This window comes from Piliocolobus tephrosceles, chromosome 5 (assembly GCF_002776525.5).
Source record: "Piliocolobus tephrosceles isolate RC106 chromosome 5, ASM277652v3, whole genome shotgun sequence".
Lineage (NCBI taxonomy): Eukaryota > Metazoa > Chordata > Mammalia > Primates > Cercopithecidae > Piliocolobus > Piliocolobus tephrosceles.
Window position 1 is genome coordinate 161,109,565 of NC_045438.1, and position 19,200 is coordinate 161,128,764.

The window sequence follows — 19,200 nt, forward strand, 5'->3', positions numbered from 1 at the left end:
GCTTACCCAGGGCTAGTACTTCGCCTACTCCACCTGCCACCACCCATGCAGGCATGCGGATCCCCAAGCTCCCACATATAAATGTGTGTTAAATTCTCCGCCTTTTCAACAGAGGGGCCTGAAAAAGCTTAAGGACCACCGCCACAGCTCTGGTCCTGGTCCTGCAGTGAGGTGGCACTTAGCAGTGTATGGTACAAGTACACTCAATGCATTTTAGCATTATCCACCATCAGCCTCCTCCAAAACCAACTTCTTTCAGTGTTGCTTTTTTTTTTTTTTTTTTTTTTTTTGAGACAGTCTCACTGTGTTGCCCAGGCTGGAGTGCAATGGAGGCCATCTTAGCTCACTGCAACCTCCACCTCCCAGGTTCAAGGGAGTCTTGTGCCTCAGCCTCCCAAGTAGCCGGGATTACAGGCACATACCACACCTAAATTTTTTTGTAGTTTTAGTAGAGATGGAGTTTCACCACGTTGACCAGGATGGTCTCAAACTCCTGACCTCAAGTGATACTCCCACCTCGGCCTCCTAAAGAGCTAGGATTACAGGTGTGAACCGCCATTCCCGGCCCAGGGTTTTTTTTTTTAGATGGAGTCTCGCTCTGTTGCCCAGGCTGGAGTGCAGTGGCGCGATCTCGGCTCAGCACAAGCCCCGCCTCCCGGGTTCACACCATTCTCCTGCCTCAGCTTCCCAAGTAGCTGGGACTACAGGCGCCCACCACCACTCCTGGCTCATTTTTGTAGTTTTAGTAGAGACAGGGTTTCACCATGTTAGCCAGGATGGTCTCGATCTCCTGACCTCGTGATCTGCCTGCCTCGGCCTCCCAAAGTGCTGGGATTATAGGCGTGAGCCACCGTGCCCGGCCCCCAGTGTTGCTTTTTGAGAGCTACTCCCTAGTTACAGGAGTTGAAGCTCTGCTGATTGCTATTTCACCCAAATGTGAGTTTTAACCTGCACCATCCCCAGCCCTAGGGTTGCTGTCCCTGCCCGTCTCACCAAAATCTGGTCACACTGACAGATTGTTCTCCCTCCACTGGGTGCTGACTACATCACTTACAGCTGGGTTGGGGGAAGAAGAGGCGAGGCAGACTTCTTAGCCATTATTGCACAGGAAACAAAAATGCTGGCTTTAGCCAATGACAGAGTGGCCTGCACTGTGGTGCCCCATTGGGTCCAGTCTCCTGGCCCTGTGCACCCAACACCAAGGTCTTCACTCTGAAGCTCTGACAGTGGCCACCCACTTAACTTTCCACATGCTCTCAAAGTAGCTCTCCCAAGTGCAGCCGAGCGCTTTTCTATACAGCAGGGTCTTGCTGTGTCCCCAGGCTGGAGCGCAGAGGCACGATCATAGCTCACTGCAACCTCAAACTCCTGGGCTCAAGTGATCCTCCTACCTCAACCGCCCAACTAGCTGGGACTACAGGCGTGTACCACCATGCCCAGCCAGTTCTTAAACATTTTTTTTTTGTAGAGATAGGGGTCTCACTATTTTGCCCAGGCTGGTCTTGAACTTCTGGCTTCAAGTGATTCTCCTGCCTTGGCTTCCCAAAGTGCTGGGATTATAGGAAAGAGTCACTGCCCCAGCCTCCAGAGCAAATAAAAATGCTGCCTGGATGACAAGAGCTTTCCTGGGCACCTGATTCCCTCCAACGGTACCGCACACCTGGGGGCTGCGCCAAGTGGGCTGTGGGTTAGGGGATAGGATCACAACAAATCACAGGACGGCCACGTGACCGGCAATCTGCCGCTTTTAAAATATAACATTTATTGCTTAGATGGTTTGATACAGAACAGCTTTCTTCTCATTCTGAATTTGGAAGTTCTATACAACTGAATACAAAGAGGAACAAAAAGTACCAAAACCAAACTTGTGATTCTCTGTTCATGTGGCATAAACCAGTTTTGTACATAACATGTAGCAGCAGTTTTTAGGTTCCCTTTAGAAAAATATGCATTCTACAAATTTATTATTGTTTCCTGTTTAATGCATGGGCTGAAATCACAAAATTTCCTTCTTGAAGAAAGAGGAGAGGAAAGAGACGAACAGAGGGTCAGAACGTACGGTGAATCCTCCCGAAACTGGCATCCGGCTGTTCCGTAGCTTCCCCAGTGCTGCTTGGAAAACAGCCCTCTGGGTTGTTCTGTTTTCACAGCCAGGTGTTTCATGTAGTGATTGAATCTCAGCATCATGTCCATTAATCAATGAGAAAAAAAAAAAAAAAAAAAAAGAGAAAAAACTTGCACCTCAAAAAACTTTTCAGAAGATCCATATATATATATATTTTTGTAAAAGCCCTGAGAGAAGGAGAAAGAGAATCAAACAAAATGTATAGAAACAAATTAGCTGGACATGCAAACTAAGCTATGATTCACCCAGAGTTTAAACAAATCACAAATTTCACAGTTTAATATTGGGGGGTGGGGGAAGGGCAAAAACAAACAAATAATACGTTTCTCCACCTCACTAATAAAATGTGGCAAGACCTTATTGACTACGAGGGTACAGATCAAGGCTAAGTAAAGCTTTAAATCAATAGTGATTATTGCGAGCGGCAGCCCCGGCTACTCACGTCGCTGGGAGCTGATTACTGCTACATCTCACCGCAGCGTAGAGTTTACTCACAGCTTCTCCCCACAATATTGCGAGTTTAGTGTGGAGAGTCGCAAAGAAAAAACACAAGAAACCCCAAATAATAACAACAAAAATAACAATAACAACTGTAATAATAAAAAAAGAAACCTAAGGGATGTATGAACTGGTTTTAACTAAGCAGACCAAGGAATCATTGGTTCTGATTTGCATTCATCTCTACAGTAAATAAAACCTCATTTTAAAACTGGTTCATACATCCCTAATACAGTTAAAAATCATATATACCTCAACCTTTTTTCCTTTCATATGCGAAGATATCACTTTTCATTATCTCAAGAATATCTATCTTCCTCTGAAGTCTGGGAGGTTGGATTTCAGAAACTGGTGAAGCGGCGGAGGCAAGCGGGTGTGCATGTTTCTGTGCGAACAAGTCTATGTCAAGGAGGGGCACTGGGGCCAGAAAAAGGCAGGGGAAAGCAGCTGGGGTACAGGGGTGCCTCCCCAGGGGAAGGCAAGAGGCTCCACACACGGCAGCAAGCACAGGGGTCCCCAGCAGCAGGCTGGCTGGGGGCCCGAGGTCTTGGCTGAGGGACCAGGAGCTCAGGTGCCGTGGGGTACACGCTCCTCCCCGCAGGCGGGGACAGTGAGGGAAGTCTATTGCCTGCCTAAGATGCTTATGGGTAAAAAGAATCCTGCCTTTTTGCACCCAGGGGTTTGGGCTATTTAAGAAACTAGAAACAGCACATTTATCTTCAAGCACCAACTCCACATCGCAGGAAGGTAAATATAAACCTATTTCTTATCTGACATCTTGCATGTGTAGTTTTATTACCAGTAGTAGTATTTCCTCGCTTTGCAAATGACAGTAGCACAGCTGGGTAAGGCTTGGATTAGGCTTAGCAGGAAGACTGGGAATACCTCGCTCACGAGTAACGTGCCTGGTCACTGGGTCACTGCTTTGCTTTCTCCAAAGTCATCTCTGCAGTGCTCCAGGCACGGCCCTGGCTTCTTGATGCCTGTTTCCCGGATGCACGCACCCTCACTCCACCCTCTGAGCTGCTCCTGGGCCATGCCTGGGAAGACTGCTCACGGCCCTGCTAAATTCTGCAGTGACAGAAGAAAGGCTTGTCTCATTACAGTAGAAGAGCTACCACCCGAGGGTGCCAACCACAGCCGCAGGCACACGTTTACACGGGGACCCGGGCGCGGCACAGGTCTCCCAGGACAAATATTGCCCATTTGATTCTGCTCACTGCAGAGAACAGCAAACTGATGAACTAACAATAATAATAATAATAATAATATTAATAATATAGATACTGAAAGGGAAGAGGAGGCAATCAAATATATGCTATCCGTGCATATTTTCCATAGGTTTAGACGCCAGGGGAGTAACTCTTCTCTATAGTTAAGAATGGATGTCTTGAAACTTGAACGGTGACCATGTCTAATGCTGACAGAGTGGAAACGGACATGAGGCTGAAGCTAGAATCTTTCCTGGTTTTGGCTTGAAACCATATTGGAAACCTTCGTCAACCACATCCTGTAATACCAAGGACCAGATGACAGCTTCACCATGAAGCACACAGAAAAAAGGAAAATGTCTATTTAAGAAATTATCATCTTATCCATCTTTCCTCTGGTCATTTACATGAAATTCACATCATTTTCTTCCAGTTATTGGCTATGGGTACCCAAGGGTATGTTTTTCCTTCTGTTTCCAGCTCACAGAACAAACGGTGCTATCACAGATTCACAAGAACAAGCTCACACACACCAATAAAAAATAACGCTAATGCTCAAATGAAGAAGTCCTCTCCAGACAATTCGTTACAATATTTGTTTTGTTTAAGAAGCCATTTTGGAAAAATACAACACCCACGATAATATGGAGGGATCCGGTAAGTAGTTAAGGCACTGGAATCGGCACGCACTGTGGCCTCCCGCGCATGCTGCGGTAAGGCTATGGCACTGAGCGCTCGAGCAGCCACCGCTCCTGCTTGTCTCTAGCTCTCTCTCTCTCTCTCTCTCTCACTCCCCAACAGCCGAAGGGCACTGAGGAAACCCCATGACGCTTTGCTCTGCTGGCTTTTGTCTGTGCTGAAGGGGACTGAGGCTGTCACTCCATCCCCAGGAGCTGCGAGGCGCCATCAGCTGTGGCCAGGGTTGGGTGGGCAGGCCTCTTGCTGCGAGGTTCCAGCAGGTCCTGTCCCAGGGCCACTGGGCTCTCTGGGTTAAGGTCACCCTGGCCAGGCTCAGACGGCCGCCCTGCCGTGACCTTCTCCTCCCTGTGGCTGCAGTCCTTTGTGGCACTGGCCAAGCCCTCCTTCCGGCTCCGGGTGACGGCCATGTGGCTGCTGGCGTTGGGAGCCAGCTCAGCCTCGTTCTCTGAGACGGGGTTGTTGCCACTGTGGGTGGACTCGTTCTCGCTGTCTTCCTCACCCCGCTCATCCTTGTCACTGTCCTTCCCATGGTGTTTGGCATGCCTGGCTTTCTGGTGGATCCGCTGGTGGCGAACCAGGCTGTGCTTCAAGGTGAAGGTTCGCTCGCAGGTCTGACATTTGTATGGCCTTTCCCCTGGAACAAGGGAAGAAAGAAAGAATTTCCATTAACCAAAAGGCACCAGTACCCACCGCACCCTGCTCTGCACAGGAGGAATGAGGCTCCCAGGCTATGTGCGGGGGACCAGGACTCCTTCCTACTCAGCCAGCGGCCTCTTCCTTGAACCAGCAAACCGGACGGACAAGCTCTGTTTGCTGGTTCAAGCTGTCAGTTTGAGACATTCCCTCTCCTTCCTCTCTCAGTCCAAGCACTCTACATACTGATCCAGAAAACCCAAGTCCCAGAAGCAGAAGCCTCAGGAGATGTGCAGACTGGCCTCGACCAGAGCCTAGGAAGGAATCTAGAGGGGGACAAGAGTGGACCCTCTCAGGGATCTGCATGGACAGCAGCACCTAAGTCGGAGGCACCAGGTACCCTCTGCATTGCGATGTGGCGCAGCGGGGGCTTTCCTGATGGCTCACACGTCAGGCCCAGGGCAGGGCCCACCACGCTTGCTGGGAGCCCAAGAATCTCTCTCTTCTGAGAGCCAAGGACCCTGGTCCTTCACACAGGCAAGCGCAGCGAACAGCTGACTGCGCTGGGTCGGGGCACACGTGTTCTGCGGGCTGCAGCTGTGACAAGGAGGGAAGCTGCGGCTGAGAGGAGGGACAGGTTATTTTGGAAGGAAGAAGGATGTATCTCTAGATTCCACGGGCATATCCAGGTCTTTGTCTCAAAGTAAGCGCCCCTGCTCTGGGGTCTGCAGCCTCCACCCTGTGGGTGGCGGGTGAACTCTAGGAGCAGTGCGCAGGGCAGTGGCTAAGAGTCCTGTCCCAGTCACCATAGCTGGGCTGCACGGCTAAGAAAGGAAAAGACCCTCCTGGCCCTAATGGATCACCCAGGGTGCCTGCCGCCCCACAGTGGCCTGGGGCACCGCCTGTCGTCCGGGCCACAGGACTAGACGGGACCAAGTGGGCCCACATGGCCAGCACAAGCACCCTCTCCTAGATACCTCTATGAAACAGGGCAGCTGTCACCCCAACTCTACAGATGGGAAGACGGAGGCTCAGCAGAGCTAAGAGGGAGATCACAGCGTTCTCAAAAACACAACGGCCAAGGTCCCTCTCCGGCCTGGCTGTAGGCGGCCTGCACGGTCTTCAAGGGCTAAGAGGGCAACTCCTTAAAACTCCTAGTTCACGGGCTTGAAGGGCACACCCGCAACGTAAGCAAACGTTCTCTCGGTGGCCTCCAGCGCCGCTTCAGGGCAGCTCCTAGGACAGAGGTGCCCAACTCGCCGCCCCTTGTTGGGCCGGGGACCTGGCCTGCCCTGGTTACCTGTGTGGGAGCGCATGTGCCGGGTCAGGTCCTGCAGCGACCAGAACCGCTTGTTGCACACGCTGCAGACCTTCTTCCTCTTGTCTGCCTTGCTGACCACGCTTTTGGGGGAGTCTGTCTTTGGTTTCTTGTCATCGTCGCTCTTCTCCGAGGACCTCTTCTCGGCCGCGCTCTCCCCGTCGGAGGGGCCCTCAGTCTCCTCTGCAGGCTTTTCCGCCGGGGCCTCCCCAGCGCCCGGGGCCGACTCCAGCACCTCCACCGGGGTCTCGGGGGCCTTCTCCTCCTGCTCGGGGGCGGGCTGGGGCCCCTCCTCCGCAGTGCCGGCGCCATCTCCCTTCTCGTCCTTGGGCTCCCGGTGGCCGTGCGCCTTCCGGTGGCGGCTCAGGGTGCCCAGGAACTTGAAGCTCTTCCCACAGGTGTCGCAGGCGAGCTTCTGCTCCTGCGTGGCCGCGCCCCCGGCGCCTGCCTCGCCCTCGCCCTCGCCCTCGGCCAGCTTGAAGTCCATGAGCTTGGTGGCGAAGTCCAGGTCCAGGCTCTGGTTGCTCGACGCGTCCTCTTCAGCGCCGTCGGCGTCACCGGCACTCTCCTCAGCGCCAGGCTCCTCCTCCGGCTCATGGCTCTCCCCAGGCCCGTGCTCTTCTCCGTGCACAGGCGAGGCCGTTTCCGCCTTGGCCTGCTCCGCAGGGGCATCCCCTGTGACCTGGCGGAGCTCAGTGGCGCCCTCCGACGGCTGCTCTCTGTCCCGTGAGGTGAGGTCTAGCACTTCGCCCGCGGTGGCCGCAGTCTCCGCATCCGACTGGCTGTCTGTGGGGCAAGCACAGCGGGGAGGGCTCAGAGGGGCACCACCAGGTACGCTCAGGCCAGGGATGTCACTGGGAATGGGATAGACCCACGCCAGCAGCCTGAACCCCAAACCAGTGAGGACTTGTTTCGGCCCAAATCCTCACCACCTGTTATATTCCCCCAGGAGGACCAAGATGACCCGGGGGAGGTAAGAAAGGCAAAAGCAGCCTCCACATCACCTGAGGTGTGTTCCCAGGGCTGGCTGTGTCCCCGAACCCCCGGCTTCCACTGCCCCCGCCCCCAGGAAGGTGTGAGTGACTCAGGCAGGGCAGACAGGGGCTGCGGATAGGAGAGGGGTGCATTCCAGAGACTCGCAGCGCTAGGGAGGTTGAGGAAGCTTGAGTTATAAGTTATTTTTCCAGTGCAAAGAGATCATACGAACATGCAACATACACAGGACCACCCCCACCCCAATCCCCCAAAGCATGGTCTTACGAGTTTCACAGGAAACGACCCCAAGCCTGCATTCTGTGTGTATGGTATGCACTCTTGCCTGACGCTCATCTCCAGGTGGAGGCTGCAGAGACCCAAGGGGGTGCAGGGAAGCTTGTAGGCTTCCTAGCTGTCAGCCTCCCAGGAGTGGTGGAAATCTTTTAAAGGAAGGGCACCCTTGATGCCAGGCTTGGCAACAGCAGACAGTGAGGGGAGTGGACTGTGAAGGGCTATGGGTGCCTGTGAAGACAAGGGGTTCTGGGTTCCGGGCATCTCACCTACCCTGACTTCTTGCCTTTTGATTTGTTCCTATCTGTCCATTCCACCCAGTAAAACTGTATGTGGAAAGCCTACCAGTTTTCAACAGTCCTTTTAAGGGGTGGCACGGTTGTAACATTCACAACATCAAACAGTGTCAAAAGGCCTTCCCTTTCCTAAGGTTGAAAGAGGACTTAATAACTTCTTAAAATTATGCACTACACCAGTGCATTGGAAGCTGGTGGAATCTATTATTTAGCTGCAGATCTTAAGTCTGATTTTTTATTAGTGAAGACAGTTTTCTCCTTGTCACCCAGGCTGGAGTGCAATGGTGTGATCTCGGCTCACTGCAACCTCCGCCTGCCGGGTTCAAGCAATTCTCCTGCCTCAGCCTCCTGAGTAGCTGGGATTACAGGAGCCCACCACCATGCCCGGCTAATTTTTGTATTTTTAGTAGAGACGGGGTTTCATCATGTTCGCCAGGCTGGTCTCGAACTCCTGACCTCAGGCGATCTGCCGACCTCGGCCTCCCAAAGTGCTGGGATTACAGGCGTGAGCCACCATGCCCGGCCACTGTCTGATTTATTACTGTAGGGATTCAGAAGTTCCTCTGAGAATTAGGTGAATGAAAGTCATTGTTTTATGGCACAAGTATGAGATGCGCCTCCCTCAATAGGCCAGATGTGAGTGCAGTCCTCGAGCCAGCAGATTCACACACCTAACCTGGATTCTCACTTGGTGTGATCAGGCGTAACTACAGTGTCAACCTGCATCCATCACCCCTCCTCAACGTCACATGCTCCATTATTTGGCCATCAAGGCAGTCAGGAGGGCTGGGGTAAGGAGCTGGTCCTGCCCCATCCCGAGGTCTGAGGAGACAGTACCTACTGCTCACACCCGCTTGGGGCTTTAGGCTTACCCACAGCCATCTGCATAATACGTCCACTTCCATCATTTCATTTCATTAGTCTTACACTGCACTTTTTGGCAGCCACTGAGTATCTCAAGAGGTTTCAGAAGGAAATATTATGGTGTGAATATAAAATTTTAAAGAAGAAATGATTTTGCAAAATTATCCAAAAGCTTAAAGAATATGAATCCTGAGATATGCACGCCAATGTCTGGGCCACATTCCAAGGAAAAACAAGATACTCGTTTTCTGGAATCATTTCAACAGAGAGCAGCTAGAGAATGGATACACATTGGTATAAACTCTACAATAAAAATACGAACTGCTCAATTTGTTTGCTGGCTTTGTGGGTAATTTCCCTCCCTAGAGTCAGGGTCTCCCTATGTTGCCCAGGCTGGTCTCGAACTCCTGGCTCAAGGGGTCCTCCTGCCTTGGCCCGCCAAAGTACTAAGGTTACAGGCATAAGTAACCGTGGCTGGCCTTTGTAGGTTTTTTTTTTTTTTTGATATGGAGTCTCGCTCTGTCACCTGGGCTGGAGTGCAGTGGTGCAATCTCAGCTCACTGTAACCTCTGCTTCCTGGGTTCAAGCAATTCTCCTGCCTCAGCCTCCCAAGAAGCTGGGATTACAGGTGTGAGCCACCATGCCTGGCTAATTTTCGTATTTTTAGTGGAGACAGGGTTTCACCATGTTGGCCAGGCTGGTCTCAGAACTCCTGACCTCAGGTGATCCTCTAAAAGGGCTAGGATTACAGGCATAAGCCACCACGCCCAACTGGTTACTTTTAAAAGCTTTAATCTCTGGTTACTTCCCCTTTGTCCCCAGTATATCCTAGGCCACTTCTATTATTTTTTTTTTCCAGCAAAGAACATGCATTATTTTAACTGCATAGAACATATTTAACATGATAAAGCTTGAAAAAATAAAATAAAGTTTGAAATGAAACCCAAATAAATACACTAAGATCAAATTGTTCCTGCTGCTGAGACTTTCCTTTGTGTGGATAATGGAGAGAGATCACCCAGAGTACAATGAAAGGCCAACGCCCTCTTGGGATACAGGGGGCTTGGTTGTATTCTACCAAACTCCCACTAGGGGGCGTGTTTTAGCAGTGCAGGCTGTGCCCTTCACATTCTATGCAACAACTGATTTTCATTAGTGATTCTCATGAACAAACACTTCACCTCTAAACCTATCGTGAACAGTCAACTTATAAGGCCAGGTGCTGTATAAATCCCTGCCCTCAACCACCCAGACTCCCAAATGCAGGTAACTGAGCTGATGACTTTTTATAAGCAATGCTACCTTAAAAATATGCAGTTCTTCCCTCTCCCCATCAGTCCCTCGGTTTGTGTTCAACAACTAAGAAAACTGCCAGAGGAAGCAGAAGGAATCCTGGTGGGTAATAAACCCACAGCTCCTCCTGCAGGACAGTGGAGACGGCCCTAGTCAGCTCAACAATTCATGATCTATTGCTTCCTAAACATGAAATGTGCCTCAACCGATGTGACAGACTACCAAGCGAAGTCATCATCTGACCTGGCAGGGGTGCGTTGCAGGGAAGCCACTGTGTCTGCACTCTACCCAAAGCATCTGAGGACTGAGAGGGTTTCCTGAGGTGCAGTCCGTGCTGACATGTGGGACTTCTGGGCTGGTAAAGGTGGCCACCATTAAGGGAGAGTTTAAACACTTTCACGTTTATATGAATTACAAACAGCCTTATGTAGGTGCCTACAAACACGAAGATGTGGCATGATCGGAGGAAGGACCAAGGGCATGCCCTTCAAGGGCAGAGGGGGCCAGGGCACCTCTCTGTCCAGGACAGTGAATGAAGAATTTCAGTCGAAATCTGAATATTCAAAATGGACCTTTAAGGGAGAAGTGCCCCCACTGTGGCATTTTAAGCATTCTTTTGGGGGACTTTATGCGACTGAAAAAAGTCAGACCTGCATTATAAAACATGTGTAGGAATTTTAAGAAAATGCCACCTAAGCATATAAGCCTAGAAAACCCCTCAAGGACCTCCTTGGTCATTTCCTCCCCCTCTCCCCTTTTTTAAGTGGTCTTCCTTCAAAGCCTCACTTTTTTAACTTCACTGGGGGGAGCCCAGAATGAAGGCTTCACCCCATGCCCATCATACTCATCTGGTTTTTAAAATCCTCCTTGAAATCACTAAACTCTGCCTCCCTAACCTCCTTTCTCTCCCACTTAAATCTCAGTCCCTTTTCTCACCATGGACTGTGACCACAACTAAACCAAACATATATTTTCTCTTTGCTGGTCTCACATTACAACTTTCAGTAACTTTTCCTTTTCTAGAGGTTTTGTCCCTTCAAGAAAACCTATATAACTTCCGGGGTGGGGTGGAGGTGGGACAGGGCTTTGCTGGGATTTGGAAAACAAAACTTATGAGTACAAACTTATAAATACACTTGGTGCTGAACCGAAGCTAAGACCATAAATTCCGACTCAGCTTTGTGTCTGCAGACGTCAGCAGGAGCCCCAGCCCTTGTTCCTCCCTTATGATAAAGAAGCTGAACGCAAAATGCATATCCAGCACAGAGTTACTAAGACTTATTTGTAAACGTGGAAACCCAAGGGCTCCCCCTCAGCTCCCTCAGTTACTGGCTGCTTTCGCTACTGTGGAACCACTATGGGAAGATCACAGGGCAGCTTTCAAAACCAGGCTGAAAGAAAATGTTCCAGACTAACAGGTAACGTGGCGGCCGATGGTTAAACATTAACAGGATGGTCTGCAGCAGATGCGTGCCTGCCAGCACTGGTGTGTGCTTCCCGTGGGCTGAACTGCAGGTCATCTTTGGCTCACAGGGGTCCAAGTTAGGGGAAGATTCCGTGGGCACCCACATCTTTCTGCACTCAAAGATACCGGTGAGTTATGTGGAAGTGGAAGCTGGGGAAGCAGTGAGCAAACCAGCTTACACTTTCACACCCTCAGAGGGTCTGATCCAGACTGGCGGTGGGGCCGTCAAGAGCACTCACACAGTTGGTTTCGCTGGGGCTCAGTGGGAGGCAAAGAGGGGGGCAAAGGGTGGCCTCTCCAGATGCGCCCCCACATCGCTGTAACCAAGGTAAGGACAAGGGGGCTAAGATGAATGCCCAACCCTCTGTCCACACTGACTCCTGAGGCAGGGCTGCCTCCTAACTATAGAGCACCCCATCTTCACCCTATCTGAGGAACAGAAGCCACAGGACGCAATTACAACCCTAGAAAAACATGGCTGGGAGGATCTCTTCGCAGCCACGAGATAGCGTCAGGTTTTCAAGACTTGCAGAACTGGACCCAGCACCAAGATGCTGTCCCTGTTGCTACTCAGTGCCAACTGGCGGGTGTCTAAGTGGCCTGCGGCAGGCTGGCTTTTGTTTTGTTTGCTCTTGGGGGTGAGGACGGAGAACCCCAGCAGTCCGAGCGGATGGAGTGTACCGATAGAGGACATGAATAAATTCAGAAACTACAAGGTAAAAAAGGTGGCAGAAGACATATCGGGCAGCCGTTAATTGCTCTGTGGGTGCCGGAGGGAGGAAGCACACATCAGCACAGGAGAATAATACTCGGATTCAGGTCAAGCAGAGATGTGATTAAAGAAAGGACATGCACAGTGCTTTTTCAAACAAGGACAGTCTTACACCGGGAAGAGAGTTATTGAAAAGAAGAACACCGCACCCCTCATTCCTTCAATACCCTGACATCCCAGGGAGCCCAGGCCTGCTCCCGAGGAGGCTGCAGAGGCCAGGGCTCCCCAAACCTTTAAGGTTTCACATCCCCTTTAGATGAGTTCATACCCAGGGCTAAAGCTGTAGGCCTTCCCATACATCCCACCTCCCAACATTGGGAACAAAGGCCTCTTCTGTCAAGAGGGTGACAGATCTTCCCTAGCACCCCGAGAGTCACCGAGGGGCACTGTCACTGTTTCCTGCTGTATGTCTAGGCGACCTGACCCAGGAGTTATGCTCCCTCCCAATCATCAGCGGGGCCCGCCTTTCTACTAATAGGCTGCAGGCTCTGAATCCTACAGGGAAGTGAACAAGCAGCCCCTCCACAGCTCGGACCGGAGTCAGATACAACTCTTAACCGAACTCCTGTCTCCCTCTCTCTGGGTTCTTGTTCACCTGGCGGCACTACCTGTGCTATCATGGGATCCAACATCACTCTCTTTTGACTGGGGGATAAGCCCGTTTCTTCTCAGGGAACAGGTGGTAACTCCGTGTTTGCGCAACTGGTGGCGTTCACAGTTAGATTTGGTAGAAAAGAAGGCATCGCATTTTTGACAAGGGAAGGGTTTCTGACCTGAAGCAGGAAAAAAAATATATATTTATCTGGCTTTCTACTGCAATGAAAAACAAAAGTCGTTTTTGTTTATTCTCCTGGGATCACTGGCAGTTGTTCCCCCCTCCTCCACCCCTTCAAGAAAATTAACAAAACACATTTAAAAAAAAAAAAAAAGAGAACATCAGTGACTACAACGATCATTCTCCCTTTTCCTAAGTTAAATGGAATATGAATTTTTGTCTTCAAAATACTAAAATAAATGAAACTGAAAAATATACATTTAAAGTAAAACAATGCTATTACAATTAAAATATTAAATAATGACAACACAAAATAAAAGTGAATGAAGAGATTTTAGAGCACAGCAAGAAATCAACTATATTCTATCACAAAGAGAAAGATGCCCTCTAACGAGTTCTAGTGTGGCAAGGACGCCGTAATATGGACACTAGGAAATCCACTGGGGAGCCCCCCTGGGTATCTTTGGGGGCCCATGAAGTCAGGGACAGCCCCCGGCCAGGGTGGCCAGTCCCCCTTCCTGGCCTTGGTGGCTGTGCCCCTCCCACTGGGGAATGGGAGCAGTTGAGTTCTGACTTCCCAGGACAACTCCTGTCTGACTTGCTGAGATATCCTGCAGTGACTTCTCCTCAAGTTCACTGTGGTCCTAGGTGGCAAGAGTCAGGAGATCTTCTCATTACATTAAAGGTTCTTTCTTCCCCCTGCTCCAAGCTTGGTTGCAAATGAGTGACCAATACGTAACTATGTCTGCATTTGATCATGTGCTCCATTCAACAGATGTGCATGTGAAGAGGACATTTTGGCACCCCTGCCTCGCCCCTAGACCCATCTCAAATGCAGATGGGTGAGCCACTGAGAGAGGCACAGTACCCTCCTGCTTTGGTCTGCCTACCCTCTCCTTTTACTTGGATTCCTTTTGTGCTGTAAATGTCACGTCTGAAAATGCAATCAAAGCTCCTCTACAACTTGTCCTGGATTTGTGTGGATGCATGAGGGAGAAAGAAAGCACAAGGGAAAAGGGAGGTGGAGAGGAAAAGAGAGGAGATCAGGAACCTTCAGGAGATGGAAGTTGGTGGTGCATCATTTGTGTATTACTGCATTCCTCCCTTTCCCCCAAGTCACTGGAGTCCAAGGTCCCAGTTGCTAATGTTACAGGGTAAAAGGTTTTATGTGTTAACCAACATGACTTCAGAGCTGGGGCCTAGTACTTTTGTCTCATAACCCTGGGATTGCCACAATTAAACACAGCTCCCTGGAAACACAGATCACAGGGGCCTCTGGGGTTCGTTTAGATTAATGTCGACAGAAGCCTGAACTAGCACAGATGCCCAAGGCCACGCACTCCCCTGCAAATGCACAGCAAGGGCCTGGCACCTGGGGACCAGCCAGAGGGGCCACGTGTTTTCCCAGGGGAAGGAGGGACTAGCTTTGACCGGCATGGCTGTGTCACACGACTCCAGGGGGCGCCATTTGTACAGAGCCTGAAGGTGTGGACCTGGCACCGCCCCCGTGACAGCATGGCCACAATTTCACATCAGGAGCAATAATCAGAGACAGGGGTCACTGATTCCGTCCTGAGCTAAAAGACCTTTTAAGATGATGCTTACAAATCTCCTCAGGAGTTTTTAAGAATAAAGATGCTCAAAACAATCAAAGACAACAGAATTAGAAACCTGGAAAGGGCAGAATCAGAAACCCAGAAACGCGGCCTGTGTGCTTCTGAGGAGCTCCACAAGGCAACCTGAACAGAAGTGGAGAACCCACTGACTGTTTTCAGGGTCTCCTCCTATCATTCTGTAGGTGTTTTCTGCAAAATTTATTTTTAAAACATCCACATTAAAAAAAAAAAAAGTATGACTAGTTGTACAGTACCTCAGTGTTTATGGTGCATCTTCCAAATTACTTCTTGCAGCCATGCATGGTGGCGCATGCCTGTAATCCCAACACTGCGGGAGGCCGAGGCGGGCGGATCACTTGAGGCCAGGAGTTCAAGACCAGCCTGGCCAACATGGTGAAACCCCGTCTCTACTAAAAATACAAAAATTAGCTACGCATGGTGGTGCGCACCTGTAATCCCAGCTACTGGGGAGGCTGAGGTGGGAAGAGCGCTTGAGCCTGGGAGGCAGAGGTGGCAGTGAGCAGAGATTGGACCACTGCACTCTAGCCTGGGCGACAGAGGGACTCTGTCTCAAAAATAAAATAAAATGAAAAAAATTACTTCTTGTTTTTCATTTAAAATTGAACACAGTATTTAATAATTTCAAGTAAAAATAAAGTACTTTGAATATTTTATTGTCAAAAGGTAACATTGCTGCTTCTCTGAGTCTGGCCAGATTGAGAAAATAACCAGGCCAAGAGGAAAACAAGTAAGAAGCTATTATGATAGGATTCTTGATTTCAAAGAAAACGATCGGCTTCTCACTCCCCCTATCACATGGTTTACTCTGTAATTTTCACACTGGTAAGTGCGTCACCTTTACAGTTGGTTAGGACTGCCAGGCTGACGTCCCCATGAGAAGGTCCCTATTAATGCTAAATTCAAAAAACAGTCCATGATGCAAAAGTATTGCATCAAACTACGAAGGCTCCCAAAGTGACATAACAACTCACACGAGTCATTAAAAGCTCACATTTCACTGCGTAAGTCTGACATTTTTACATAGCAGTGGGCTCTCTGGATTGCAGGGATGCAGGAAAACGGGCCTGTTTAGTATTTTATAGTAACACAGGTTTCAAAAACACTTGTTGGCCATTCATCTATATAGAAAGTAGCAAATGATTTTATCTATTTGGTAGCTGCCACGAATAACTGCTTTAGGAGGGGTATTTGTAAAAGCACCTGTAACCACAGGGAGTACCTGCACATTCAGGACCTACAGCATTCTGCAAGCCCCAACACGAGAGCTTAAACCATCAGCCAGCTAGGCAGAGTGGCTCATGCCTATAATCCCAGCACTTTGGGAGGCCAAGAGAGGTGGATCGCTTGAGCCCAGGAGTTCAAGACCAACTTGGGCAACACAGTGAGACCTTGTCTCTACAAAAAAATAAACAAAAAGACTGGGCGTGGTGGCTCACACCTGTAATCCTAGTACTTTGGGAGGTTGAGGCTGGTGGATTACCTGAGGTTGGGAGTTCAAGACCAGCCTGGCCAATGTGGTGAAACCCCGTCTCTACTAAAAACACAAAAAATTAGTTGGGTGCAGTGGCGTGGGCCTGTAATCCCAGCTACTCTGGAGGCTGAGGCAGGAGAATCACTTGAACCTGGGAAGCAGAGGTTGTGGTGAGCTGAGATCATGCCACTGCACTCCAGCCTGGGCTACAGAACAAGACTTTGTCTCAAACAATAAAATAAAATAACTATAATAAAATAAAATAAAATAAAATAAAATAAAATAAAATAAAATAAAATAAAATAGTAAAAAAATTAGCCAGGCATGGTGGTATGCGCTTGTAGTCCCAGCGACTTGGGAAGCTGAGGCAGGAGGATCACTTGAACTCAGCCAGGAGTTCAAGGCTGCAATGAGCTGTGATCATGCCGCTGTACTCTAGCCGGGGTGCCGGGTGACAGGGTGAGAGCCTGTCTCAAAAAAAAAAAAAAACACAACTCCAAAAACAAACAAAATTAACCAGTGTTTACTCTCCCAGAACAGTCAAGAAATGAAGAAGGGCATTGGGGCAAGAGAAGAGTGAACAGCGAGAATAGTTTGATGAGGAGATTGGCACCTTGGCCTCCAAGATCCAAAAAACAGAACTGAAAACATTTCTGTTCATTTTTCAAAGACAATCAGGATTAGAAAGGTGGGGTCTAACTAGCATGGAAAACCTTGCAGTTGCTTTTCTTTTTGTAACAAGTTGAGCCTGAGCAGCCCAGCCTTCTCTCCATTGCTCCTCCACCCCTGCGTGAAGGCATGCTTTCTTTTGGTATTTTCTCTCTGTATTTGGCAGAAGTGTACACAGGAATGGGTAAAAATGGCCAAAGCTGTCTTTTAAGAAAGCTAAAAGTAGCCAAATACAAGTGGTGTCCCAGGTGCTTTCCACACCCAGGTCTGGATGACTCACCGACTGAAGCTCTGACCCTCACTGCCGGGTAAGAAGCAGGAGGAAAGGGTGTTGGGGAAGAGCCTGAGCCGGCTCAAAAAAGGTGCTCAAAGCACCCGTGAGAAAGTGAGCAAGCCAGGGAAGCCCAAAATGGACATCCCATAGTCCCATGCCCATCACTGTGGGACAAGGAACCGGAGCAAGCGGAAGGGGGAAGAAAACGAGGACAGGCTAGAACAGACCGGCTGTGTTTTCTGGCACCCTCTCCTCCACCTGTGGCCTAAAAACACACGAGATGCTCCCGAGGGGTAAAGGCAGGAACAGTGCACTCTTGTCTCCTATGGAGTGGCACGTTTAGGTAGAGAAAGGTAAGGAACCAGGAACCGTCCTCATCAGCAGGAAACTATGGGCTGGGAGAGAGCTGGAGAGGAGTGGAAGGAAGGAGGAAAGGCAGGTATGTGTGGAGATTGTGCCAGGGGTATGAAAAATGACAGCCCTGCCAGCTTCCTCATCAGCCACAGTTCCTGGAACCTGAGCCGGGAGCAAGAAAAGGCTGAGGCCACATGCTCCTTGCCAGCAGCCAGCAGGTATACCCCTTGTTGGACACTGCACACCGGATCTGCTTCTTGCTGCCCCTGTGAGGAATGGGAGGACTGGGGAACACGTGTTTTGAGACAAAGTAGAGACAGTACAGTAATTTGCTGAGGGGGTAGGAGGAGGCCAGCATTCAAGGTGTAGACAGTTTGTTTAAATGCAGTCCAAAACCGGATGCTGCTCAATGTTTCTGGCTGGAACTCAGCTAGATTTCAACAGTATACTCAAAAACACAAAATGGCCAGGCATGGTGACTCACGCCTGTCATCCCAGCGCTTTGCAAAGCCGAGGAGTTCGAGAACAGCCTGGGTAACATGGTGAGACCTTGTCTGTACAAAAGCAAAAAACTAAAAAACCCAAAATACTGCACAAAATATCTCCTCTGAATAGCACCTTTGTTTGCAGGGTGGCTGCAGAGTCAATGTTTAACATGTGTACGCTTAAGACTTTTTTCAAAGTTTTGTAGACAGCACCTCACGGAAGCCTAGGGAGTCAGGGATCCATGTGGCTTTGAGTGACAGCAGAGCTGCCTACCAGAGGAAAAAGATCAGGTCTGTGGGGAGAGGAGGCCCATCAGATGACTTCCCAGGCTCCTTCCAGCTCTAATGCTCCATGAATGGAAAATGCTCTAACACGACACGATGTGGCCGAGTGCTCCATATAACATGATTTAGCAGTGGTGATGCTGAACATCCCTGGAAGCTGAGAGTGAAGTACAGCAAAGGAAGTTAATGGAGCTCAATGGGCACCAACCTTCACACAGTGTCTATGCAGGTGGCTAACACTAATTTGAAGTCTCAAATTAGTTAATAACATTCTGATCCAGTGGTGCCCCCCCCTTATCTCAAACTACTTCCCAATCTTCTGCATGTAGACACGTGGGAACACAGGGAAGCATGGAAGGTGCACCCTGCCCGCTTTCTGCCTTCACACAGAGGAAACACTTGGTACACATACCCTGGCCAGGGGGCAGCTGCACAGAACCTGACCCTGGCTTGGAACAGTAGCTCCATCTCTTATTCCCCATATGGCTGTAGGCAAGTTACTTAGCTCCTTAAGTAAACCTCGACTTCCTTGTGGCAACACATAGATGACATCACCGTCCCAGGGCTGTCATGAACACTAGCTCTACCAAGAACATATTATGATAGGATATGGGGACTGTGCCAAAGCAGACACATCTATCGAGGTTATCAGTAACTTTTAAGGGACAAGAGGCAGAATGTTTGTATTTATATCTACCCCATCCTATTTTAAACAAACCTCCTGCTTTCTTGCTCAGTTTTAGATGCTACTAAATTTTAAACCAACACCGATATTTTGGCATTCAAAGGCCAGGCAATCATGACTGGATT

General features: G+C 49.6%; 1 protein-coding gene across 6 annotated transcripts in view; it reads right to left on the minus strand.

Annotated features, from left to right (window-relative positions):
* Window positions 1-1,739: 1,739 nt before the first annotated feature.
* RREB1 (ras responsive element binding protein 1) overlaps window positions 1,740-19,200 on the minus strand; it is a 198,099-nt gene continuing 180,638 nt past the window's right edge. For 5 of the 6 annotated variants that reach the window (XM_023221157.2, XM_023221154.2, XM_023221155.2 and 2 more), the window contains exons 11-13: window positions 13,049-13,213; window positions 6,467-7,270; window positions 1,740-5,167 (exon numbers count right to left, since the gene is read on the minus strand). In XM_023221157.2, coding sequence (XP_023076925.2) covers window positions 4,710-5,167; window positions 6,467-7,270; window positions 13,049-13,213 — 1,427 coding nt within the window. In that variant the 3' untranslated portion in view covers window positions 1,740-4,709. The remainder of the gene's footprint in view (window positions 5,168-6,466; window positions 7,271-13,048; window positions 13,214-19,200) is intronic. The other variant, XM_023221160.2, reaches the window with a different exon arrangement.